The 25,777-nt window shown below is 46.3% G+C and overlaps 2 protein-coding genes across 2 annotated transcripts in view; both read right to left on the minus strand.

Annotated features, from left to right (window-relative positions):
- Window positions 1–228: 228 nt before the first annotated feature.
- Window positions 229–6,279, minus strand: Tmed6 (transmembrane p24 trafficking protein 6). Its single transcript, XM_032887964.1, has 4 exons — window positions 6,042–6,279; window positions 5,079–5,205; window positions 3,880–4,028; window positions 229–578 (listed from the first exon to the last, which is right to left on the minus strand). The coding sequence occupies exons 1-4, from the start codon at window positions 6,252–6,254 to the stop codon at window positions 351–353; spliced, it is 717 nt and encodes a 238-aa protein (XP_032743855.1). The 5' UTR covers window positions 6,255–6,279; the 3' UTR covers window positions 229–350.
- Window positions 6,280–9,651: 3,372 nt separating this feature from the next.
- Window positions 9,652–25,777, minus strand: part of Terf2 (telomeric repeat binding factor 2) — a 28,003-nt gene continuing 11,877 nt past the window's right edge. The window contains exons 4-10 of the mRNA XM_032887732.1: window positions 25,097–25,183; window positions 23,273–23,419; window positions 21,081–21,181; window positions 18,360–18,752; window positions 14,275–14,360; window positions 12,204–12,244; window positions 9,652–10,785 (exon numbers count right to left, since the gene is read on the minus strand). Of these exons, the coding sequence (XP_032743623.1) occupies window positions 10,627–10,785; window positions 12,204–12,244; window positions 14,275–14,360; window positions 18,360–18,752; window positions 21,081–21,181; window positions 23,273–23,419; window positions 25,097–25,183 (1,014 nt within the window). The 3' untranslated portion in view covers window positions 9,652–10,626. The remainder of the gene's footprint in view (window positions 10,786–12,203; window positions 12,245–14,274; window positions 14,361–18,359; window positions 18,753–21,080; window positions 21,182–23,272; window positions 23,420–25,096; window positions 25,184–25,777) is intronic.

Below are 25,777 nucleotides of genomic sequence, written 5' to 3' on the forward strand. Positions count from 1 at the left end.
GTCAGGGAAGCTTAAAGGACAGCAGTACAAAGATAAGGATGGTGGTGCACACCTTGCCAGCAATGGGGTCACAGAGGCAAATGAGTCTCTTTAGTCTGAGGTGAGTTGTGTCTACCCCACAAGTTCTAGGCTAGCCGAGGATACATATTGAAACCCCGTCTCAAAAAAAAAAAAAAAGAAAACTTTTAACTTAATATATATTTTAGAATAATCAGCATCAGAACTCACTTTTTATTACTGCCATTGCCTTTATTGATGGACTCACAGAGACAGGATTTAAATTGACTTTTTCCACCCCAGTAACTTAACAAAGCTGATTTGATCAAATCTTTGACAGATAATGCTCTATATTAGCATCTTGGCTTCTTTGTGTCAGTTGAGATGGTGAAAAGCCGTTTCAGGAAATAGAGCTGGAGGACCCCGGAAAGAACAATAGCAAGGCTCTGAGCTGTGGACCACCAGTTCACATAGCTGTAGTTAGACTGCAGGAGGAAAAAGTCAGCCACCTTCCTCATCCTGGCAGAGTTGTAGAAGCGCCACATGTGGAAAACGTGGTTCTGCACCCTCCGGGTACTGTCCTGTGGGAAGGAGGAAAGCCACGCTGGCTGCTGTTCAGGTCTCACCCGCCCTGAGTGACCTATACCACTCAGGGTTATGAGAAACAGTGCTACGGCAGCTGCTAATAAATGCTACTTTGGCTGTGCTTGAAAAACATTGCTGGGGTAGTTTAAAGTTGGAAGGCATGGATGGGGCTTGGGATGTACCCCCATGGTAAGAAGGATTGCCTACTAGCCACAAAACTGCCTGCACCCTAAACACAATAGCCTTGCATGCTCAAGGTAAACACTTTGCTGAACTACTTCTCATGTAGCCCAGGCTGGCCTCAAACTCAATGTGTAGCCAAGGATGACTTTGAACTCCTGATCTCCTGCTCTGTTGAGGTTTCGTGTATAAGCTGCTATCAAGAGACTGGAGAGATGGCTCAGCAGAGCACTGTCAGCTCTTCCAGAGGGCCTGAGTTAATTCCTAGCACCCACAAGGCATTTCCCAACTGTCTGTGTTTCAGTTTCAAGTGAGTTAACACCCTCACACATACATATGTGCAGCAAAATGCCAAAGCACATAAATCATTTTTTAAAAAGCCACTATCAAGAGACTTTGAGATCTTTTGATTGAGATATGTGTTCAACATGCCATTACCCTCCTAACTGATACCTTGTCCCTGCAGACTCTGTTGGGCTTATGAGCAATGTCTCTGGCAAAATGTCTCCTGCAACTACCAAATACCCAATTTTGCCATGGTAGCACAAAAGCTGCCATAAGTGATGGGCAGCTGTCAAACAAACATGCCTCTGTTCCAGTAAGATTGAGGTTTGCAGAACAAAAGTTTTTGTGTGGGGTTGGGGATTTAGCCCAGTGGTAGGGCGGTTCCCAAACGAGCGCAAGGCCCTGGGTTCGGTCTCCGGAAAAAAAAAAAAAAAAAAAAAAAAAAAAGTTTTTTGTGCCAAGGAGGCCGAGTGATGGGAGAAGGCTTCTATATCTATAGGTCAGGTGTCAAGTCAGAAGTGTGCCCAGAATGTAAAGAATTCTTACAAGGAGGTTTTAAGAAAAAGATGGCCTCCCCCAACACATAACACCTTTTTTGTGAGGGAGGGGGTCTGTGCTTGTACACACCAGGCAAGGGCTAGCTAGCACTGAGTTACATCCCTAGCCCTGAGCAAAGGATCTGAGTAGACATTTCCCAAAGAAGATACATGGTCAATATGCATATGAGAAGATATTTAGCCTTTCTGCCCTCTGGCTGGACCAGTAAGCCAGCACAGCCTGGACATTCAAAACTGCATCAGGAAGTTCTGGGCCTGTATGTGCAGTGGAGATGCTCCAAGAGCAGCCACATCCAGGTGAATGCGACCGAGGTGACAACTCACAGCTGGTTTAATGGCGAGGTTAAAAACTATACTATCGGTCTGGAGAGATGGCTCAGTGGTTAAGAGCAATGACTGCGGGCTGGAGAGATGGCTCAGTGGTTAAGAGCACCGACCGCTCTTTCAGAGGCCCTGAGTTCAAATCCCAGCAACCACATGGTGGCTCAAAACCATCTGTAGTGAGATCTGATGCCCTCTTCTGGTGTGCCTGAAGACAGCTACAGTGTACTTATATATAATAAATACATAAATAAATCTTAAAAACTTTCCTATCTGTGGGGGCCACTCACAGGATGGGCAAATCAAATGGTTCTGTTCTCTGATTAGCTAAAACTGGTGAGATTGTCTCAGAAACCTTTTGACCAGAAGAGATCAGGAAAATGTCACAAGTAAAAATGAGAAAGTTGAAAACAGAAAAGATACTTAATTTTGTTTGATTTTGGTTTTTCAAGACAGGGTTTCTCTGCAGGTATCCTGGAACTTTCTCTGTAAACTAAACTGGCTTTGAACTCAGGAGATCTGCCTGCCTCTACCTCCCAACTGCTACATACACATAAACATACACGTAAGTTTATGTGTACCACATACATGTAAGCACTGGAGTTAGAGACACATGAGCTACCTAACACGAGTGCTTAGCATTGAACCTGGGTCCTCTTGGAGGAGGAGAGTGCTCTTAACTGCTGATCCAGCCTTTAATGTTTATGTTTTATTGCAAATTTTATTTGTATAGCAATTTGTTGGCCTTTCCAATAATGAGAATGCTTAAGTGTAATTCAGAGCAGAAAATCTATTTCACATCCACCAGGACAGCTATCATCAACCATATAATACTTTAGGATGGGTAGAAATTACAGTCTTCATAGCTGCCTAAAGGCTTTATCCACTATGGAAAACTGGCAGGTAATTCACACAAAACTAAGCAGTTTAAGTCATGCCCAGAAATTCCACTTGTAGGTACATGAAAACACAAAAGCTTGTTTGCAAATATTATCACCAGCACTGTGAGAGCCAAGAACTCTCAGTAGGCAGCTGCTGAGTGGATAGTTGCCAGCAAAACTGCCCTTAAACAGTAGGATGCTCAGCTATAAGGAAGGAACCAAGGACCAGCCAGGAGGGGCCAAGCATATTATGTAAATTAGGTGTGATAGTTTGGGCCTGTAATCTTAGCACTCACTCAAGCCGAGGCAGGAGGATTGCTGCAGATCAAGGCCAGTCTGAGCTACAGAGTGTGAGACCCTATTTAAAAAACAAAACAAACAAACAAAACAAAAAACAAACAAACAAACAAAAAAACAGGCGGCAGTGGTGCATACTTTTAATCCCAGCATTCAGGAGGCTGAGGTAGGTGGATCTCTGTGAGTTTGAGGCCAGCCTGGTCTACAAAGCAAATTCCAGGACAGCCTTGGCTACACAGAAAAACAGTCTCAAAAGAAAAAGAAAATTAGACTGGACATGGTGGTGCATGCCTTTAATCTCAACACTCAAGAGGGAAATAGGTGGATCTCTGTGAGTTCAAGGCCACCCTGGTCTAATAATGAGATAAAGCCAAGACTACATATTAAGACCTTGTCTCCAACAAAAGCCAGGCTATGTGAAAGAAGCGACCATATAAAGCCACAGGCATGATTCTGTTGACAGAAAACCTACAGGAACAGTACAACAGTGCTTCTAGGATTAGGACATTCTAGAGGGAATTGGAGCAGTGAGGAAAGTTTCTTGGAGGGACACGAGATTTTGCTCTGCTTTAAGTACCTGGGTAGCTGCGCAAGTTTGTGAGTGTATATTACAAACAGGCAGTGCACTAGACGGACCTGTTAGCCATTGTTTGCCCAGGCCACAGAGGAGCGCCACGCGGTATGATGAACTAGAGGGTTCAGCTCCTTTTGCCTGCTTGGTTTTTATGACTCCTCCCTCATTCAGGCCACACCCCCAAGAACGCCAATCCCATTACCTCTATGGCGTCCAGAGTATCGTTCAGCTGTTTTCTTTGACTCTGTTTGTGATCCATCTCGGGCCCCTCATAGAAGACTCCGAAGTTGAGATACACTTGTATAGAACTGAAGCGATTCTGCTCATTTTTTAGACAAAGCTGATAGAAACCTGTGGGAATTCCCAGATCTCGTTACCACATCTTCAGTGCCCCACCCTGTCTTACACTTCCCCCATAGACATAACTGATCACCAGTTTATTTTAGTTTTAATTCGAGGCAGGGTCTCACTATATAGCTAAGCGGGCTTGAACCCAGAATTCTCATGCCTCAACCTTTGAAACGCTGGGATGAGGACCACGCACTACTACTTTTAGTTTGTTCCTTGGTCTCAAATTGCTACTACAGACCTGTTTATGTAGGAAGTAACAGGCCCATTTTTTGATGCAAAGGGTGCTGTTCTTATCACCAACTAACTAAATATTACAACTACATTTTGCTAAATGATAGCTCCTATATTAGATAGGAAAAAATGTTTTTCTCTTCCAACGCTAATTCCTACTTTGTTTTTTGCTTTGTCACCATGTAGCTATGAAGACCAGTGTGGTAGTTGGAATGAGAAAGGCCCCATAGGCTCCTATATTTAAATGCTCGGTTTCTAGTTGGGAAGAATGTTTGGGGAAGGGTTAGGAGGTGTGGCCTTGTTTCCTTTTCTTTTTTTTTTTTTCCTTCTTCGGAGCTGGGGACCCGAACCGAGGGTCTTATTGCATTGCTAGGCAAGCGCTCTACCACTGAGCTAAATCCCCAACCCAGGCGTGGCCTTGTTGGAGGAGGTGTGTCACTGTAGGTGGCAAGGTTTCTCTGTTTAAGAGTCCTGGCTGGGAGGGGGTTGGGGATTTAGCTCAGTGGTAGAGCGCTTGCCTAGGAAGCGCAAGGCCCTGGGTTCGGTCCCCAGCTCCGGAAAAAAAAAAAAAAAAAAAAAAAAAAAAGAGTCCTGGCTGGGGTTGGGGATTTAGCTCAGCGGTAGAGGCAAGCGCAAGGAAGAGTCCTGGCTGACCTGGAATGGAACTCACTCTGTAACCAGGCTGGCCTCGAACTGACAAAGATCCACCAGCTTCCTGAGTGCTGGGATTAAAGGGATATGCCACCACTCCCCAACCCTTATTTCTCAATTTCATAGAAATTTATGACTACTATTATAGCTTTGGAGACGAATACATACCTGTCTCTTGTGTAGCAAAGTTAATCTGGCCCCGAACATCCTGGGAGGTGTCAATAAGGAAACCCTGTGGGGTATGTGCCGTGGCAACAATGTGGCGGTCATGTGACATTCCAAGAGTGCGCTGAACCTTCCATCACCATTAAAAAAGAGGGAGAGAGAAGGGTACCTACTGCATCACTCAAACAGCAAGACTGGTGCTGTACCTCAAGTCTGAGCTCAGTGCCTGGGCTACGTGAAACCCTATCTCCCCTGAGACCCCCCACAACCTCAAAAAACAACTGATTACCTCTAACTTTAGTATTAAGCTCCTTGGGAGGCATTAGCCCCTTTGGGTGTACTTGCCTAAGGAACAGGCACCTTCCAAAAAGAAATAGAATTGTCTGGTTGCATAGAGAAGCTTCTTGCTGGTTATTCTCCAGTTTGCCAGAATTAACACAAGCAGGAGGGCTGACACTGTTCCCTCCCTCGTAACTGAACTGATTTCATTTGAAATCTATTACAGAGCTCTTACCACTCTCTCTCTCTCCTTTCCTGACAGGTTTCTCTGTGTAGTGCTGACTGCCCTGGAACTCACTCTGTAGACCAGGCTGGCCTTGAACTCAGAAATCCCCCTGCCTCTGCCTCCTGAATGCTGGGACTAAAGATACATTCCCCATAAATGTGACTATTTTAGCAAATGTCGTCTTCCCTCAAATCAGAGGAAAGGGGGAGGTTTCCTCTCCTGAAGGAGCATGGTTGTGTCCATTGGATTGGAACTTCTTTCTGACCCTTCCCGTTCCAGACCAACCCATCTGCTTTGGCTCCCGTTGGTGGCTGCTCGTCCAAGTCTCCCCAGAGCTGCTCTCTAACTGAAGGTCCATTTGACTCACAAGTGACAGCCATGGCTATATAGAGACCTAGACCTTGGCTTCATAAAAAACCTGGCTCACTTTATAAAAGGTATGGACAGAGGCCTTTACGCACCTCATAGCTGAAGTACAGGTATCCCATCTGGTCAGCAAATTGCCAGAAACATTCTGTGTTTCCTGGATGGACCACGATGGCAAAGTCATGTTGGTCAGCTCCACGGAGGAGGGGCTGGTCCTTGGAGCCATGTAGGGGATCTGTCCCCTGGCTCTTAGCAGAAGTCACTAGGCTCAGAATCACCAGCCCAGCCTCAAGAAGCAAAGTGAACATGCTGCCTTCTGTGGATTCTTCTGCAGGTGAGCTGCTCACAGTCCCGGGGAAAAGAAGTCAGACAAGCTAATCATTAACTACACAAGTCACAGTTAGGACCAATTTCAGGGCCAGATATTCTGCACTACAGGTGCCGTGCACCACTACCCCCTCCCCCACCGTGTTGGATCTTTCATCTCCAGAAAGTAGCTTGCCAGATATAGATTATGGGTGCTAGAAAAGTACCCAACCACAAGAGAACTTTCCACCCACCCATCCATCCACCCATCCATCCTTCCATCCACCCATTCATCCATCCACCCATCCACCCATCCATCTACCCATCCATCCACCCATCCACCCATTCATCCATCCACCCATCCACCCATCCATCTACCCACCCATCCATCCATCCATCCATCCACCTGTCCATCCATCCACCCAACCATCCATTCATCCTTGGAGGTGTTTAATCAGTTCTCGCTTCTTGTAGATTAAATATGTGGCAAGTTCATTTACAGCCACTGTGCATAGTGACAAAAGCTAGCTGGGATGAGGTCTCTCTTACAGCAAATGGCTAGGTACGTACTACCGGGCACAACATCAGGGCAGCATCTGGCCAACAGATTTCCTGGCCTAGAGCAAAGCACAGAGCATACATACCAAAGATATTTTTCTCACTTTTTGGGGGTGAGGTGGGGTGCAGTGCAGGGTCTCTTATGTGGACCACACTGTTTTGTAAATATTTATGTATATAGGTGTTTTGTCTGTATGTACATCTGCACACCAGAAGAGAGCATCAGATCCCGTGGGACTACAGTTATAGAGGGTTATGAGCAGACATGTGGGTTCAATCCCCAGCACCCAGGATCTCCAGAATAACAACCACTAGTTTTAACCACTGAGCCTCTCTCTAGGCTGGTCTTGAACTCAAAAGTCTGCCTGCCCCTGGGTGCCACCACACCCAGCTACATAACAATTTTACCATATGAAGAAATGCTGGATACTTTTACGTCAACTTGACATAGGCTATACTCATCTGCGATGAGGGGGCCTTGATTGAGAAAATGCCTCCATAAAATCAGGCTGCAGGCAAGTCTGTAGGGAATTTTCTTAGTGATTGATGGGGGAGGGTCCACTGTGGGTGCTTCTCGGCGGCTGGTCCTGGGTTCCTTAAGAAAACAGGCAGAGGGGTTGGGATTTAGCTCAGTGGTAGAGCGCTTGCCTAGGAAGCGCAAGGCCCTGGGTTCGGTCCCCAGCTCCAAAAAAGAACCAAAAAAAAAAAAAAAAAAAAAAAAACCAAAAAAAAAAAAAACCAGGCAGAGCAAAAGAAGGAACAAAGTTTCATAAACAGCACTTACTCCTCCACCGTCACGGCCTCTGCATCAGCTCCTTCCTGCAGGCCCCTGTCCTGTCTGAGTCCTGTCCTAGCTTCCTTCAAAGAGGAGCTGTGATGTGGAAGTATGGGCCAAGTAAACTCTTTCCTCCGAGAGGTGCTGGTGGTCATGGTGCTTATCACAGCTATGGAAACCCAGACTAAGAGTGAACAAGGCGGTCCACCCCTCCACTCGGTCTCTCCTGCTAACTTTCACCTGCCTGGTTCTCCAAACCCTGTGAAAGATGACGTTATTCAAACTTCCCATCTCTTCTTTACTCACGACTTCTTTGGCATCCACAGGAAGGGAAAAGCTATCTGAAATCCACGTTGAAACCGTTATCTACTCCAATTCTAAAACTATGACATATCCCAATCTCTGATCTCCAGCTCACGGCTTCAACACCCACTGACTGTGACAGGCACTGGGCTCACCGTTTCACCAACATTTCCTTTCATCCTCACAATGCTGTCATCAACTATATTAGTGTTGAGGACACTGCCACAGACCTGAGTGGCTCATGGTCCCAGAGGAATAGGTGGCACAGCTGGAGTCCTCATGTTCTAAGAGTTTCTCAAGCTGCTGTTGGTTTCCAAATTCTGAATCCTGTAACCTAACTCTGTGTGTGTGTGTGTGTGTGTGTGTGTGTGTGTGTGTGTGTGTGTGTGTTGGAGGCAGGTAAACTAGGATCTCACAGTTTAGCCCAAGATGGCCCAGCATTAGCCCAAAAGGCTAGCATTTTTATGTCAGGAAGTCTGTAGTGGTCCGGCCCTGAGCTGGTGGTGCTGTGTGGAAAGGTTTACCAAGTATGGCCTTGCTGGAGGAGGTGTGTCACAGGGATGGGCCTCTCCTAGTTCCTCTCTGTATTTTAATTCATTTTTGCTCCTGGGATCCAATCTATCCTGGAATTCACTATGTAGACCAGGCTGGCCTCTACCTCTGCCTCTGAACACTGGGATTAAAGACTATGCCCTGCTCTTTCTTTTTGCTTTTGGTCCAGGATGTGAACCCTCAGCTTCCGCTCCACTGCCATGTCCTCTGCTTGCTACAACACCTTCCTTCCGTGATGGACTCCTTACCCTTAGAACCAAAAGCCCAAATACTCTTCTGAAAGTTGCTTGGGTCATGCTGTTTTACAGCAACAGAAAAGTAGCAGAGTCTTTAAAAAACAACTTATAGAGCTGCTGCACACCTCTATCTCAGCACGAAAGAAACAGAAGCAGATGGATTTGTCAGTTCTAGGCCAGCCTGGTTTTACATGAGTTCCAATACAGCCAGGGCTACACACACACACACACACACACACACACACACACACACACACACACACACACACACACACCCCAAAACCCTATGGCCTGGTTGCTCTTGCGAAGTTTTTAAGTCAAGGAACCCAGAACTACCTCATTCCACAGGGACACAGAGGTCTCCCAGTCAGTGCCACGGCCAACTGTCTAAATATCACTTGTTACAAGCAGCATCTGGGTTGACAGAGCACAGTGCAGTTGTTCAGGAGCCCTGCATAAACACTTAAGCCCTGTGGACACACGGCACATGCTAACGAGAGTATTTTGCCTCTTTGATTCTAATCAGCCTTACCCATCTCCTTGGAAAGAGCCCTCTAATGACGGAATTTAGGGTAAGAGAGAGCAGGGCTGGAGGGAGGCCACCTGTGGTGACAGCTACAAGGCACTGCAGAGCAGCTCTGGGTCTTCTTGTGGCTGGTGAGACAGCGGAAGTATCAAATGCCAGATTCGGCTGACAGGCGCTGAACTGCACTCTCCCCATTTCAATCAAGTTAAAGACAAAACACAAACTTCCACACATCTTTAAATCTGCCTTTCACTTGCTCAGCAGAAAGTCAGGATTCTTTAATCCCTAGATAAAGCGGTTCCAGGGGTAAGGGACAAACTGAGAGGAAAAGTCTACAGCATGTATGGATGGCACCCAAGGGCCACAAAGTGGCTTCATCAACTCAACAGCACCGTGCAGCAGCCTGAGCGGAGTCCATGCTGCACTTCGATGAACCAGCTATAGAAACGTGAGAGAAGCAAGACTTTAATGAAGAATGCTACAAGTAGGAACAAGTCATTCTCATAGTTAAAAAAAGATTACAGAAAACACTTTACTCAATTTTTTTTTTTTGTGTGTGTGGTTTTTTTTTTTTTTTTTTTTTTCCAAAAGACAGTTTGTAAGGGTGTCTGAGAGACAGCAAGCACAACACAGTACAAAAGGAGAAGGGTATGTCAGAGTTTGGGGCAAGACACAAACAAAGCAAGACCTGGGAGTCGGGGGAGCAACTGTATCACAGAGGTCGAGTTAGGCATTATATTCAACAAATGATTTTCAAGGTTCAAAAGTCCAGCATACGGAAGGCTCTGAGAAAAGGGTGGGTGGGGAAGGGCTAAGCTTATTTACAATCACCATTTAACCAAAATCCACTCGTCTGACCCCCGGGAGAAGTGTGGCAGATGAACCTGCCATGTAGCCCTGGCAGTCACCGGCGTGGGTGTTGAGGCAGGCAGGCCCAGGGAGGACGAAAGTGGCCGAACAGTATTTTAAAAGGAATCTCTCATCTGGGCTCAACACACGGAGTTCCTTTGTATTTGAGTCAGAGGCCAAAACTCAATGAGGATTAAGTTCATTCCTGATGACTCTCATTTCTGGTTTTAACAGGTCATGAGAGCTTATGTGCTCCTAATGGATTCCGTCATTTCTTAGAAGACTTCTGGATTACTAGGGATTCAAACTGAAGCAAACCACTGAAGGGAAACACTAATGATGTTCTGGCACTGTACAAGCCGTGTGCCTGCCCGCGCCTCTGCCGCAGCCATGGGTAGACCTGGCTTTGCCGCTTAGCTCCATGATCTCCATCAACAGTGACAGGAGTGTCCCCAGACCTCCCAGCACAGGAGGAGGTTGCCACAATTCTCCAGCTTTTGAAGGAGACATCACAGCCTCAGGGACTACTGTTGAGAATCATGTTCTTGTGAGTCCTGTGGCTCTGAAAACCTTTCTCAGTTCAAGCCAAGTTTTTTCATGGTCCGCCAGCGATCTTTAATCATCACAGCTGTTCGGTTAACAAAGGGGTAACTTTTAGAAATGGCAACCCAGTTTCCTTCCCCGTATTTCTGCACTCCATCCTTCACCCACTCGCTTTCTTCTATGGTCCACTTCTGCAAAAGAAAACCAAACGACCTGTCAAAATGTGCTGTCGTTTACCTTTCCCAACAAACTGACCAAACCAAACTCAAAGTTCCTGCGCATGCTCTGAGCCCAACAGCAGGGAAAGTTCCTGCGCCTGCTCTGAGCCCAACAGCAGGGAAAGTTCCTGCGCATGCTCTGAACCCAACAGCAGGGTTTCCGATGAGGTACAAGCCAAGTGGCACCACAGCACCTGGGAGGCAGAGACAGGCGGATCTCTGTTTTAAGGACAGCCAGAGCTACATGGAGACACTGTCCAAAGCTACAGTACAAAGAGCAGCACCGAGAATCTGGATAGTTTGCAACTATAATGTTCCGACATATCATTCTTTACTGATCATCGTGCTATGGGGCTGGACAGATAGCTCAGTGGTCAGGAGCACCTGATGATCTTGGAGAGGATCCTGGTTTGGTTTCCTATACTTGCATGGTGGATCACAACCATCTGTAAACTCTAGTTTAAGGAGATCTGATGTTCTCCTCTGGCTTTCTGGGGCACTGTATACATGTGGTACACAGACATACATGCAGGCAAAACACACAGGAAAAAATCCCCCCCAAAACTTAAAAAAAAAACAAAAGGGCTGGAGAGATGGCTCAGTGGTTAAGAGCACTGACTGCTCTTCCAAAGGTCCTGAGTTCAATTCCCAGCAACCACATGGTGGCTCACAACCATCTGTAATGGGATCTGATGCCCTCTTCTGGTGTGTCTGAAGACAGTTACAGTGCACTCATATAAATAAAATAAATAAATCTTTAAAAAAAAAAACAAAAAAACCCCCCAAACAAACAAACAAAAAAACAAAAACAAAAAAAAAAACAAAAAAACACCCACCCAAAACCCTGAAACCATGGAAACGTAAAAGGAAAGTAAAAGGAGCAGGGTGCAGCTCGTGGCACAGTGCTTGCCAAAGATGTGTGAGCCCTGTGTTCCCCACTTGTGCCAAAACCAAAACATCAAACCCCAGTGTTGACCCTGGTCTGAACCACCTTGAGAGGCATTTTTGCATGGGTGAATTCCTGAGAAGGGGCCCTGTTTTACTGGTTCTTGTGAAACTCCTATGAGAAAAGTCTTACGGGCTGGAGAGATGAAGGGGCAGTTAGGAGAGGGCCCTGGCGGTCTTCCCAGAGCACCCGTGGTTTCAGCATCCAAACGGTGCTCACAACCATCTCTGGCCTCTGCAGACGCCAGGTGCACACGTGGTGCACAGACCAAGTCTGGCTTCCAGCACCAGTAAGAGGTGCCTTCCAACCATGTAACTGCAGCTTCGGGGGATCTCTGCTCTGGACTCTATGGCACTGCAGTCACATGCAGAAGCCTCCACACACACATGATCAAAACCACAATCTTAGTGTAGGCAAAACATCCCCACACCCAGTGTTAAATTACCTGCTTCCTTGCTAAATTGGATGACTTGTCTTCACCTGGTGCTGTTGGAACACATGAAAAGTATATTCAGTTTAGAGTTTACATGAGGAAAACAGAGTACCCCCCAAAAGAAAACTAGGTTTAAATTTTTTTTTTTTTTTTTTTTGGATTTTTTTTTCGGAGCTGGGAACCGAACCCAGGGCCTTGCGCTTCCTAGGCAAGCGCTCTACCACTGAGCTAAATCCCCAACCCCTAGGTTTAAATTTTTGCAGCTCAGACTACCACTGACTGAAGGGTAACCTTTCTGTTCTTTGCAGTCACCTGAGGCTCTGAGAGCCTGAACAAAGAAACGCTTTACAAACAGGCTTCCAACAGATTTTGAGGTTTTTTGCTTTTTGGTTTTGGTTTTGTTGTTGTTTTTTTTTTTTTTTCCCAGACAGGATTTCCTGGTTGTCCTAGAACTTACTTTGTAGCCCAGGGTGGCCCCAAAGTCAGAGATTGGCCGGCCTCTGCTTCCTGAGTGCTGGGATTAAAGGCATGTGCCAGTTCTGCCTGACTCAATAAATTATGATTAACAAGACTTCAAGCTCTATACCAAAACTATCATTTTCTAAATCCATTGAGGAACTATCACATATAAAAAGTTCAGTAGACAGCTCAGTAGTAGTGTGCCTGCCTAATATGCAAAAGGGGCTAAATTCTGTGGCCAAAAGTCAAAGTAAAGATTCAGGGCTGGAGAAATGGCTCATCTTTCAGAGACAACTCTGTTTTGCAGTCCCTGCACCGGGTAGCTGTCAATCATTTATAACTCCAACCCTGAGAGGTCCGACAGCTTCTGCGTCTCATCAGCACTGAGGCCATGTGTACAAGTCCACACACTTACATAGTTAAAAATAAAGCCTTAAGAATTACTACATATGGGTATAACACACACACACACACACACACACACACACACACACACACACACACAGATTTACAATCCGTTGATAACTATTGTTCTGGAATAATCACTTTACTGTTTTCTGCTAAGAATTTAAAATCCTTAGTAGCTGGGAGACCAAGTGACCAAGTCTGACTGCCCGAGTTCAATCTCCAGGACCCACATGGCAGAAGGTTCCCCCAATTTGTCCTCTGACCTCCACACACAACCCATGGCTCTTTTCCTTTTTCTGAGACAGGGTCTCAGTATGCAGTCTTGGCTAGCCTGAGTGAGCTCGGAGACTGCCTCCTGTCCTTACCACAGGAATGCTCAGATTAAAGGTATATACCACCAGGCCCAGCCTCTATGAAGGTATTTAAAAACTCTTTTTTATTACAATAAGAGCATATTTTCATTTTCTAAGTACATGTGTACTCAAACTGAGGCTTGTGTGTGAGCGCTGGTACTCTCCTTCCACTCTGTGGCTTCTGAGGCTGAGCTTGGGTCCACTGGCTTGGCAGCTGGCCTTCTTGGAGGATACTTAAGGACAAAACTTTTGGAATTTGGGAAAGAATTACTGTTGTCATTCCAAGTCTTTACAGCCCTCCAAATGAAGATTTAGCTCTTTATTTGTATGAGAACATACCATATGACCCAGGCAGTGTGACGCACGCCATTAGTCCTAGCACCTGGGAGGCAAAGGTAGATGGATCCCCAGTTGGGGTCAGCCTGGTCTATATAATGTTTCAGGCCAACCAGGGCTACGTACCAAGAGGTCCTGTCTCCAAAACAAATAAAGAAAAAGGAAAAAATAGGTGTGACAGTGGATGCTTCCAACCCCGGAGCTCTGGAAGCAGAGGCCAGGAGTTCTGGGTCAGACTGGACTGTATGAAACCCTGCCTCTCCACCAAGAAAAACAAAAGGGAAATACAGGGAGGCAGACGTGGTTAGCGCCCCTGGTCCCAGCACCTGGGAGGCTCCTACAATTAACAGCAGCCTGGGCTAGCAAGACCCTGTTTGCAAACCAAACCACACGATCTGATTCCTAGTGATTCCAAATGAGATCAGGTAGAGCCACTGTCTCACCAGGAGGCAGAGGCTTCGGCAACATGAACCCGACCGTTAGGTAACATGCCTCACACTTCGGCGAACATCTGCAAGAGGGCTTACCCCGCACTTCAAACAGCTGGTCCTCTTCCGACCACACTTCCTTTTCTTCAAGCCCGTTAGGGCTGTTCCCCTTGTCTTTCGATGCTCTAGGGGAAAACAGTAAAGTGAGCCACGGAATGCTCCCTTCCCCTGCACCCCGACACTGAACTTGGCTTCCTTTCAGAACACACTTGGGATTCAACACACAACGCTTGGATTCACTGTCCCCCTTCCAGGCATCTCCTTGCATGAACATGTCCCAGCCTGCAGGGCCAAGTGTCAAACTGGGCATTTGTGAAGTCCATCACCACACTGCCATCTCCCTCAAAACTCATTTTCTGACTTGTTTAGTTCTTCATTTTGTTTTAGGCTGGTACTCTGAGCTCTCAATCCTCCTGCCTCACCTTACTGAGGGCTGGGATCCTCAACAGGTATTCATCAACATAGCCAGTCTTTTGGGCTCCTTTAAAGACCTCAGCAGGTTCAAAGGTACAAACTCCCCCCTCTCCTTTGCAGGGCCACGCTCAACTCTGACTACACTGACTTTGGTACCCTCCTTACTTCTGGAGCTAAGCTCAAGATAACTTTCATCAGTTATTACACTAGCCTTTTCTCCTCACTAAGGTGATACCACAAGAGCGTATGATGAGGCACAGTGGCCCACACCTGAGAGCATATGGGAAGCTACAATGGGAAAACCACAAGTTCAAAGCTGGCTTGAAATGCGGATGCTCGACTCTTCTTGAAACACCAAAACCAGCACGTGCTATCCTCCTCCATGGTCTGTGAATCCTGATCGTTTCCTACCTTGACTACACCACATGCTACACCTGCAGCAGCGGCTCTCAACCCTCCTAATGCTGAGACCCTTTAATACAATGCCTCATGTTGGGTGACCTCCTCATGACTGTAATTTTGCTTCTGTTATGAATTGTGCATATCTGATCTATGACCCCGGTGGAAGGGTTGTTTGACACCCCCCGCACCCCTGAGTTGAGACCCACAGGTTGAGAACTGCTATAGCAACCCAGGTTGCTTTGCTCCTCTGAGTGAACAAAGTCCTCTGCCTAGAAGTCTCTTCCTGGATCTTCCAACACCATAAAAAATCATTTTTTTTCTTTTTTTTGCCTGTGATAGGGTTCAGTTGCCCAGGCTGGCCTTGAATGTGCTGTATCATCAAAGACCTTAACTTGCCAATCTTCTAACCTCCACCGAGGGCTCTGATATGAGTGTCACCAGGCCCTTTTTGGCTGAGGACCAAACCAAGAGCTTCATGCACGTCAGGCAAGCATTCTACCAACTGAGCTACGCCCCCAGCCTAAAGCTACATCCCCAGTACAGAAAGCCTCTGCGGTCAGTTTGGGGCCACACAGCTAGTTACAGCCTGGCTTAAAATAACAAAGCTAGGCAAGACATACCCCACCCCCATTCCTTTCTTGTAGTTTTCCTAAGAAATTATCAAAGTCGCTGAGACAAATGATAGACAATATATACTGTGCTTAATTGGTTAAATTGTGAATAATTTACTTGAAACAATATGACAAACATTTACAAGCCTCTTTCTTTTCAGTTTTACTGTGGATCAGTGTTTACAAACAGGTAACAGCTTACTAAATTCTCTACTTTTCCTGCCCTCACAGGAAGTCAGCTTGCACCTTGGTCCCTGGCCAGTCACCATTTCCCCGAACTGCTGTTCTGTCCTCTACAGAGTTCACGGCAGGCTGTTAGGGACCTGTCCTTCTCCAACTCTCAGCACTGCCTTTTCTACAGATGTTTCAGTAGGGGTTGCCTGGAGCCTACCCGCCCATGTAACATGCCCTGTTCACTGCAGCTGCTCTATTCTCCCATGAGAATAGAGTCCTCCTAGCTGTCAAGTGGCTGTGTGGCCCCGGACAAGTCAGGTCATTTCTGGATCCTTATGTTCCTCACTGGTTAAATTTCGAGAACACTGGTCTAGCCCGGGCTTGTGAATTAGCCTGTGACTGCTGGGTTTTGTTCTTGAGGCTTTGGTTCCTCCCCTCTTCCAAATGAACAAACCTTAACCCTCAGATGGCCTACATACATTTGGGGGATGGTAACCCTTAAATACAAAGTCTAAGAATCCCTTTTATTTGATCAACAAACGCCAAGCACATATCTACCAGGTACAAGGTGCTTTAGGGAATAAAATAAATCTAGGTGTTATGGCCTTTCCTTCTGGGTAATTTCTCCTAGCTGCCTGTCCCTTCTGAATCTTTCTGTCCCTGTTTTCCCAAAGCTTTCCCTGCAGCTGTCATGAGCTTCCCACCCTCCCCTCAGTGATGCCTCACAAGCTAGGGACATACACCTTAAAAAAAAAAAAAAGTCTGTAACTGTGACCCTCAGTTTAAGAAGCTGCCTGCCTGCCAGCCAGACTCCAATGCCCTCCTCAAAATCTGGCCCATCCCTGCAACTCTGTGCTGCATTCCCCCAACACTACTGCCAGAACTGTTCTCCACAGTATACCTGCTGCCTTCCTACCCTTTCAGGTCAGCCCCACATTTGTTCCACAGAATGTAGTCCACCCAAGACTTGTATGAGCAGGTTCAGGAACTCTCCCCTAGCTCCCAGGGTACCTCACACTTCCTCAATATAGGCTCACGGGACAGTGTTTTCAGCTTTGCAAGCCTTGCCGAGTCTGTCACCACTCCTTGTTTCATAGCCATAGCACCACAGCAGCCACGGACAAGTCCTACCTTCTGCATGTGGCTAATTAACCTCTCCTGACAGAAACAAGTGGCTGGGGGATTTGTCACCCTTACCGCAGGTACACTTCACACCCTGGACATGGACAGCACTGAGCATGCCTACAACCTCCCGACAGACTCCACTTACAATCCCACTGGCTGCTGCATGCCCACGGTTCTTCAGCTGCTCACGGGGGTGGGAGGTGGAAGGGGACAGTATCTACATGTCACAGGGGTCTGTGAGGTATAAATGGATCATGGGTCAAGGACGAAGTGTGAAGAGTGCAGTGACTTGTTTCCGAATGCAGGAGCACACACAGGTTAAGGAAACCATGCTATCACATGCCATGGCCTTTCACAGTGCACGTCAAAACAGGGTCTCTGAACAATCACAATACACGACAGTGTGTGGAGATGGCCATGGCCTTGGGAGATCAGTGTGGCAGAGGACTTACAGCAGGGACAGCTGTACAAGAATTCATGGAGAAGGGAAGTTTCAGGAGAGGTAACTGGTATATGTGGCTTCAGCTGTTGCGTCAACACCATGCAGCTTAAGACCCCCAAACACCCGTTTGCTACTTCCTGCTGTGTGACATCAAGTGAGCTAGTAACTTTTCTGAGCCTTTCTCATCTATACAATAGGGCTAACACCATCTCATGGAGTGAGCGCTGCAGATTCCGTAAGATAACAGAAGGAAGTGCTTGGGCCCAGAAAACACTTAAGTTTCTCTCCCCTTCCAAGCACCACTGGATTCTGACAGGCAACAACAGAGGGATGACAGTCCACGGTTGGGATGAGAGGAAGGGAATGTACAGCAGGAGAAACAAACAGCATGTTCAGAGCACAAGCAAACCAGTGCCTGGAGGGTGGGTCCACACAGGGCACGAAGGGCAAAGACTCAAAACCTGGGCTTGACGTCACGATGGTGATAAAATTAATACAGTTAACATATTCTAACCACCGACCCACAGCAGCTAGCACAACATGGAAGATTAGGGAATCTTTGCTGAATTTTCTGGGTCTCAAATGCTCATGAAAGGTACAAAACTAAGTACTCACTGGTCTTTCATTAATACCAAGTATAATGAGGCCCAACTCAGACAAACGTCCCAAATAAGACTAACTTTTAGTCATTGAGGCACTTAGATCAACAGGCAGAAGGCTCAGAAACCTGCCCTTGTTACTCACGCCCTAGGGCAGTGACCTGCAGCCTACAGCAGGCTTGGGAACTGGGAAGGACTACTACATTGTCACTCCCTGCTCCAGTCTCATTCTAGCAGTCTGAGCAAGCCTTGGTGGAGAGTAGCTTAGCTGAAGATTACTTCATTCATGGAAGTAAAACCAGGCCCAACCAGGACCGCCAACCAGCCCCCAAACTGCTACAAAGAAGGTCTTCATACTTGGGATTCTTCTCCCCTGTGTGGGGTTGGTTGAGAGCTCTGGGCTTGGATGGTGATGCTGATATGGCCTCCTGGGAGGAATTGAGGTCTGGGCTGGGCTCAGAACTCTGGCTGTCCTCCTCCAACACCAATCTGCTTATTGTCATGCGATTGTTCCTGGGCTGCCGTTCTGAGCCTCCCTCACCCTCAGCAGGAGCTGAGCTTTCATTTTCATCTTTCCTGGGTCTCTTGTTTTTGTGGGTCGGTGATGATGGGGATGCTAGGTTAGGAAGTACCAGATCTTTCTGGTCCAGTTTTGCAAAAGCCGCTTCTGAGTCTTGTGCAGTAGACAGAGCTTTGAAAGCTGCCTTCACTGTCCGGAGTCCGATGATGGTTGGAGGGTTCCGAGGCTGTCTGCAAATAAAGCACAAGCAGGATAGTCAGTCTCCCAAGAGTAGAAACACACCTAAGTAGGCAGGACTTCTGTGAAATATAAGGCTTCAAACAGGACTCTTCAAGACGGTCCATCAAAATAAGACAAGCCAATACAAAAAACATGGGGGGAAGACAGGCTGCTTTCGTTCAACAGCTCTTGTTTATAAAACCCTTCACTCACTCAACACAAATCTAAGTGGTATCAAGTTTAAGTTCCAAACAGGAAAACCTTGCAGGAACCAAGGCCACCCTAGTCTGTGCGCTGTCAGCCCTTTTAGTCTCTACGATCAAAGCAATGTTTTCTATCCCGTAAGAGCTCTGGGCAGCATCTGGCAACCTCACATCTACCCGGGCAGCCAACTGACAGCATTACAGTCTCACTGTGAATCTCTACTTCCTGCCATCCCAGCCCAGACCTCCTGTGAGATGAGCAGCTAGTGGGCTACATCCACAGCCCGTTTAGAGTCAATGTCTTGAGAAAGCAGTGTGCCATGGGTCTGGGAGCAATGTGACTAGGTTTTCAAAAACTTCATCGATCCCTGGGAACAACTAGAGAGTTTACGGTAACATCTGTCAGGAAAGGGCAAACCAGCAGCCTGAAGGCCAGCCTCCCCAGACAAGCATGTCATGCTGTCTAACACATGCAAAGTTGTATTTTAAAACCAACATGCAGAAGTTGGGAAATGTAGCTCAATGGTTAAGAATGCTTGGTGCTCTTGTAGAGGAGCAGAGGCCCAAATGCAGTTCCCAACCCTACATTAGGTGGCTTGTCATCAGCTAGATAAACCCAGCTACAGCTACTCCAAATCCCTCTCCTGGATTCCATAGGAACCCATAGCCACCATGCACAATTAAAATAAAAAAAAAAAAAAAAAAAAAATGTCTAAAACTTGAGAAATCTAACCATAAAGAAAAGGAAGTATGACACACAAAATCTGAACACACTGTGGAATGCTTACACTCTTTACAAAGTAGCAACTGAAAAACAGAAAGCCTTATCTCTCCTTGCTAGTGTCCTGCTTTGGAATATCTTATTTTTAGGACCCATTTGGCCCTCTGTATTCCAAACCAGGGTGCTATGATTTAAATATGGTTTTAGTGAGTCACATGTTGACATTTAACTCCTGGTTTGAAGATAGGTCCCCAGCAAGTACTAGGATCAGAAAAGGATATCAGGAAAGAGCCCCCTAGACTAACTACTCAAGACCAGGGAGACCGGCAGAGAGACACACACTCCTCCCAAACCATCAGTTCGCATGCTAACAAGAAGGGCCATCACTACATATGGACCCTCGAGCCTCTAGAATTACTATATAAAAATGTTCCAGGGCTGGAGAGATGGCTCACCCACTAAAGGTTAGGCTGACAACCAAAAATATAAAAACGTACCCCCCACCCACTTTAGGAATTCGGTGGCTTTCATGTTACAAGGAGATTTGGACTTGTCTTCCTTCCTTTCCTTTGATATCTGCAACCAGTTCTTTTCATTTGATTTTGAGACAGGGTCTCACTACACATAGCTCAGACTGGCCTCTTAACTTAGAGCCTCTTGCCCCAGTATTGGAATTAAAGCTATGTGCCACCAGAGGCAAGTAGATCTGAGTTCGAGGCCAGCGTGGTCTAGAGTGAGTTCCAGGAGAGCCAGAACAACACAGAGAAACTCTGTCTTGAATGCACCCTCCCTCCATTAACCCCTTTCCCCCCAACAAAGCTATGTGCCACCATGCCCAGCTCTGACTCATTTACCTGAACGCTGTTTCATGAGTGAATTAAAGTATCATCTATCTAGCCAGGGGCTTGGCTCCAACTGAAGACCTAACACATGGAGGGTGAAGGATATTGCTGAGTTTCTGGCCAGCCTGGGTCACAAAGTCAGAAGGGGTGGGGATGGGGCTGATCCACAAGTTACAGGTGAGACAGAGCAGTAAAAACAGAACCTTTGGGGGCTGGAGAGATGGCTCAGCGGTTAAGAGCCCCGACTACTCTTCCAGAGGTCCTGAGTTCAATTCCCAGCAACCACATGGTGGCTCACAACCATCTGTAAAAGAGATCCGATGCCCTCTTCTGGTGTGTCTGAAGACAGCTACAGTGTACTTATATATAATAAATAAATATTTAAAAACAAAACAAACAAAACAAACTTTTAAACAGCACCTTTGGAGGAGTGTCAATTGGGATCTTCCCAGACCCCAGGCAGCTACTCTCATTCTCCTAAGCCATGTTCTCTGCCTCTCAACCTGTGCTATGCCAATAACCCGGTAATGTCAGCAAAATGTCTCCCCGACAACCACAAAAGTTCATGCTCACCGTGGAGGCTCTCTGAGTGGTTTCTCCACTGGCTCTGTGTGCTTTTCCTCCTTCATTGTACTTGAAGCAGCTGATTCTGATCTCAAAGCTTTTTTAGCCATCTAGGAAAGGAAGGGCGTCATCAGAAAGAGGAAGCCACAAAAGTTCACGCAGCATCTGCTTCTTCCACCAAGATCATACTCAACACATAAGCAACACATTTACAAATCAATCCAGGCACTGGCTGGAGGATACAGACCGGAACAGCATGATGGGGGCACCCTTAGACTTCTCATCTTGAAACAGAGCAACAGAACCATCATGGCACCCTCCACAGACAGCTGGCTAACTGAGAACTCTCCTGCACTGCACCTTTGTCCTTCCCATCTTGGTCCCATCAGTTCCTCGTTTCCAAGTCTCTTTTGGAGTCAAATACAAAAGTTAAATTTCTTCATCTTCTGTTTTTTCCTGGAGCTGAGGACTGAATCCAGGGCCTTGCGCTTGCTAGGCAAGTGCTCTACCACTGAGCTAAATCCCCAACCCCTCCCCTACTTCTTAAAAAATATTTATTTTCACGTATATGTGCATGTGCTTGCATGAGTTCATGTGTACCCACATGCTCACAAAGGCCAGACCCTAACATGGGTCCTCTGTAAGAGCAGTAAATGCTCTTAAACCCTGAGCCATTTCTCCAGGTACCTCCTGCTTTGTTTTGTTTTCTGATTTTTTGAGGCAGGGTCTCAGCCTACAGTTCTGGATGGCCCAGTACTCAAAAGATAGACCAGGATGGCCCTGGACTTGCTGTGACTTTCCTGCTTGTTCCCCAGGGGCTGATATTATAGAATGTGCCACACGACGCCTGGCCTAAACAGATTTTTAAAACATAGGACAACTTATAAATCAGAATAACTTTGTGTATTTAATTTTTATTGACTGTACCCCCACTATATGTTGTCTGACCAACAGTATTTGAAAATCATTACCAACACTGCACAGGAAGTTCTAGGCAGGACATTCTTGCCCTGACTATTAATCTGTCTTTCTGCTAAGTATTAGACTGTTCCATTCATTACAGCTCTATCCTCTGGTAAGCAGAACATTCCCTAGGTGCCCCAAAGGCAAAGGAATGCTTTTGGTTTAGGTGGCACCTAGCATCCAGATACTTCCTGCAAGCTATCCCAGCTACCTGCTTTACAAGTGATCTGAGATTTGTCAAACAACTGATAGGATCTATCATTGACACTATCATAATAGGCCTGAGATCCACCATTACAACAGGCAATTTTTAACATTATCACAATCAATCCTGGTTCCCCTACTTCACTCTCTTTTTTGGGGGTGCTGAGGATCAAACACAGAGACTTTTATGGAACTGCCTTCCTGTACTTCACCATGCAATCTCTTGAGTTCAACTAAAGACTGTCATCCTAAGAGGGTACAGCACAGTGGCCCACACCTTTAATCCTAGCACTCAAGGGGCACTATCACAAAGATAGGTGGAAGTATGTGTGTTCAAGGACGGCCTGGGTTACCAAGTTTTCTAGGTCAGCCAGGGGTACATGGGTAAGGCAAGGGTTACTCTCGCTGCAGTTAAGAGTATTGGATGCCCCTGTAGAGGACCCAAATTTGATTTTCAGCACCCACATGGAGGCTTATAACAGTATCTTCAGCAGTCCCAGGGCATCTGACACCTTTTGGCCTCTACGAGCATCACACAAATGTAGTGCTCAGGCATCTGTACAAGCAAAACGCAAAATAAAAAAGAGAAGCAAAAAAAAAAAAAAAAAAAAAAAAAAGATCTGCTCTGTCCAGCTCGTGCCCTCACAGACCAACTCCCATCACTGCACTCAGACTCTGCTGCCGCGGGAACCACGTGGATTATAAGAGCGTGCACTACTATAAAGATTCGGTCACACGTAAAATATACAGCAGGGGTTGGGGATTTAGCTCAGTGGTAGAGCGCTTGCCTAGCAAGCGCAAGGCCCTGGGTTCGGTCCCCAGCTCAAAAAAAAAAAAAAAAAAAAAAAAAAAAAAAAAAAGAATATACAGAGCAGGTTAGAGAAAGCAGCCTAAGTTCCACCCGCCATGGGCAGGAGGTCATCGTAGGCACTGCACAGGCATGCAGCCACTCTCTTCACTTCTAAATTTCCACTTCCACCCATGCTCCAGGACCCAAACATGGCTATGGGAACTGAGGAGAGGCCAAGGCACACCGTGAGGAGGTAGGGCTCCGTGTCATCCAAGTGGCTCTCCAGGAAGCGCAACATCTTCTGCTGGAAGATCTCATAGGAAAAGTTCTGGATAACAGGGTGAGCCAAGTTCTTTTCCCGGATAATGTTCAGGAGATCAGTTCTTACTTTCTACATGGAAGATTGACATTTGCAACAGGAGAAAGGAAGAAAACAGTAAAACACCAGGGCTGAGCTGAGACAGAACACACCACCAGAACATCTGTAAAGCTGTTCGACTACTCATAGGACTGGTTGGCTAGCCCTGGTTCAGCCACATTGGGTCAAAGTGATAAAAGAGAAGAGCAGCTTTATTCTCTGTTCACAGAAACCCCTTGCTACAATACTGAGAGAGTGAAGTCTAAGTGTAGAAGCTGTGTCCTGTAGGCAGACGGAAGACATGATGGGTTTATGTGCACACACAGACTTGCCTGTAGATGGTTTCTCTGAAAGGTAAGAGAAACGGCCTCTGAGAGTAGCAATGGGTGAAGGCCAGACAAGGGAAGCTTCATTCAGCTCTTTTCTCACTCTGGCTTTCTTACAACTTAGGTTTTATTATTACATTTTAACTGCATGTGTGTGTGTCCGTGTGTGTGTGCGCGCACGGGTCAGAGGGTCCCAGGCTTGGCTTTGCACACCGTTACCCGATTTTACAACCCTGAGAACACCTTTTGAATTTTGTACTACACAGTTGCTCTTCAAACATCAAGGGCTTTTGCCAAGCATGGTGGTACCTGAGAGGTAAGAGTCAGGCAAGTATCTGTTAGTTTGAGGGTAGCCTGGTCTACTTACTTCAATAATAGCACAGCTACATAGAGAAGCCTTACTTCAAAACAACAAAAGGGACAGAGTGGGTTGTGCATGTGTTTGGTGCCAGGGTTCACACCTAGACATGTTAGACAAATGCCCTACCCTTGAGCAATATTCCACAGCCTAAAATTTAAATTTATAAAATAATCCAAGTTGTGGGAAGGGAACCCAACTGAGGATGTAGCTCAAAATGAATCCACCCTTTTGACAGGAAATGGGAGATAATAAATCCTTCCCAAAGAAGCCTTCCAAGCCTCCAGGGCTAGCATTTATATAGACAGGGCTGGAAGTCTCATACTTTTTGTTGACTATCTGGTATCAATTACTTAAATGTTCTATCACAAAGCCAACGGAACAAGCAAAATAAGTAGCTTGAAAAAAACTAAATTTTGAGAAGCCAGTCTCAGATACTGAAGCTACAGTCAGAGTTACCTTAAATATAAGAAAACAGTGTGAACCATGTTCCAACAGTCTAACTATGTGACTTAAGCTAGCCTTGAACTAGCTACAGCCCAAGGCGGTCCCCAGACTTCAGTCCTCGTGCCTCTCTGAGCGACAGAAGAGGAAGGAGAGAAGTCAGGTGGAGCTAGACCCTGAGAGACTGCGCAAGCAAACAGGCCAACGGCCTCATACCATGCAGATGTCTCTCTGTGTGTTTACTATTAAACCTCAAGCAGGACCCCCAATAGCCCCATAAGCAAAAGCTCTGAGAGGTTAGGATCAACCAAGATGTTGGGTATTTAAAGGTAAATACTTAGATGTGGATTTTGTTTTCCCTTGAGACAAAGCCACACTCTGTGGTTTTCCGGCTGGCCTGGAGCACACTATGGACATCAGGCTGGCCTTGCACCTCCATCCACCTCCCCAAGTGCTGGAGTTAATGGTGTCCCTTACCACATTTGTGACAGAGGACATTCTTAACAAAGAACCCTTCCCATTCCTGCTTCACAAAGACCAGCGAGAGGAACTAAGTCACAGGAATAAAAATGTCAAATTTACCTGAGTTGTGGGGTCCTTGGACATGTATTTTTTCAAAATTTTTGAAGCCTTTTCAAATTCTTTGTTTTTGATACAAATAATGACAGCCTATAAAAGGGAGAAAAATGTAAAAGTTCTGTAACGACAATTGTCATTAGAATATCAAATACCAAAACATACTCTGCCAAAACCCTAAAGCTTACAACTTCCTATGACTGCTTTTACACGGAATCAAATTTCTGTATTTAAAAGCCAACATTACTGTTCAAGCACTATGAGGAATCATATGTGTAGTTTTTGTTTGTTTTTAATGCCTGAGAGCAAAACTAGATCCCCTGGTCTCCAGACACTTAGCCAAGCTGAGCCAGATTGCCTAAGGAAAGAAAACAGACAGGAGTTATAGCAGAGTCTGGAAATTTCAGGTCTGCAGAACAATTGATTCCAATCTTTTTTGGGAACAAGAGCTTTGAAGCAGGGGTGGGGCTCAGTGAGAGAACCTAATGTGGGGATCCTAGTGTTCTGCTAGTTCTCTCTATCCAGAAAGAGGCTGAGGCCTAGTCTGTACAACAAGAAACAAGCCTTTTAGACCACAAGTGCCATCTAGCTACTCTAGCTAGAGCGTGTGGGGAATTACTGAGATCGGCAAACAGCTCACCCACAACAGAAAATGAAAGCGACCCAGAGCCAGGTAGGAGTGGATGC

This window comes from Rattus rattus, chromosome 17 (genome assembly GCF_011064425.1).
Source record: "Rattus rattus isolate New Zealand chromosome 17, Rrattus_CSIRO_v1, whole genome shotgun sequence".
Taxonomy (NCBI): domain Eukaryota; kingdom Metazoa; phylum Chordata; class Mammalia; order Rodentia; family Muridae; genus Rattus; species Rattus rattus.

What these genes read in the sequence shown, in the direction of transcription:
- Tmed6 (XM_032887964.1), bottom strand. Translation starts at nt 6,254, where the DNA reads ATGTTCACTTTGCTTCTTGAGGCTGGGCTGGTGATTCTGAGCCTAGTG. An exon ending in CTTTGCTACACAAGAGACAG is followed by an intron (nt 4,029 to 5,078) that starts GTATGTATTCGT and finishes GAATTCCCACAG; the next exon opens with GTTTCTATCAGCTTTGTCTA. An exon ending in ATACTCTGGACGCCATAGAG is followed by an intron (nt 579 to 3,879) that starts GTAATGGGATTG and finishes TCCTTCCCACAG; the next exon opens with GACAGTACCCGGAGGGTGCA.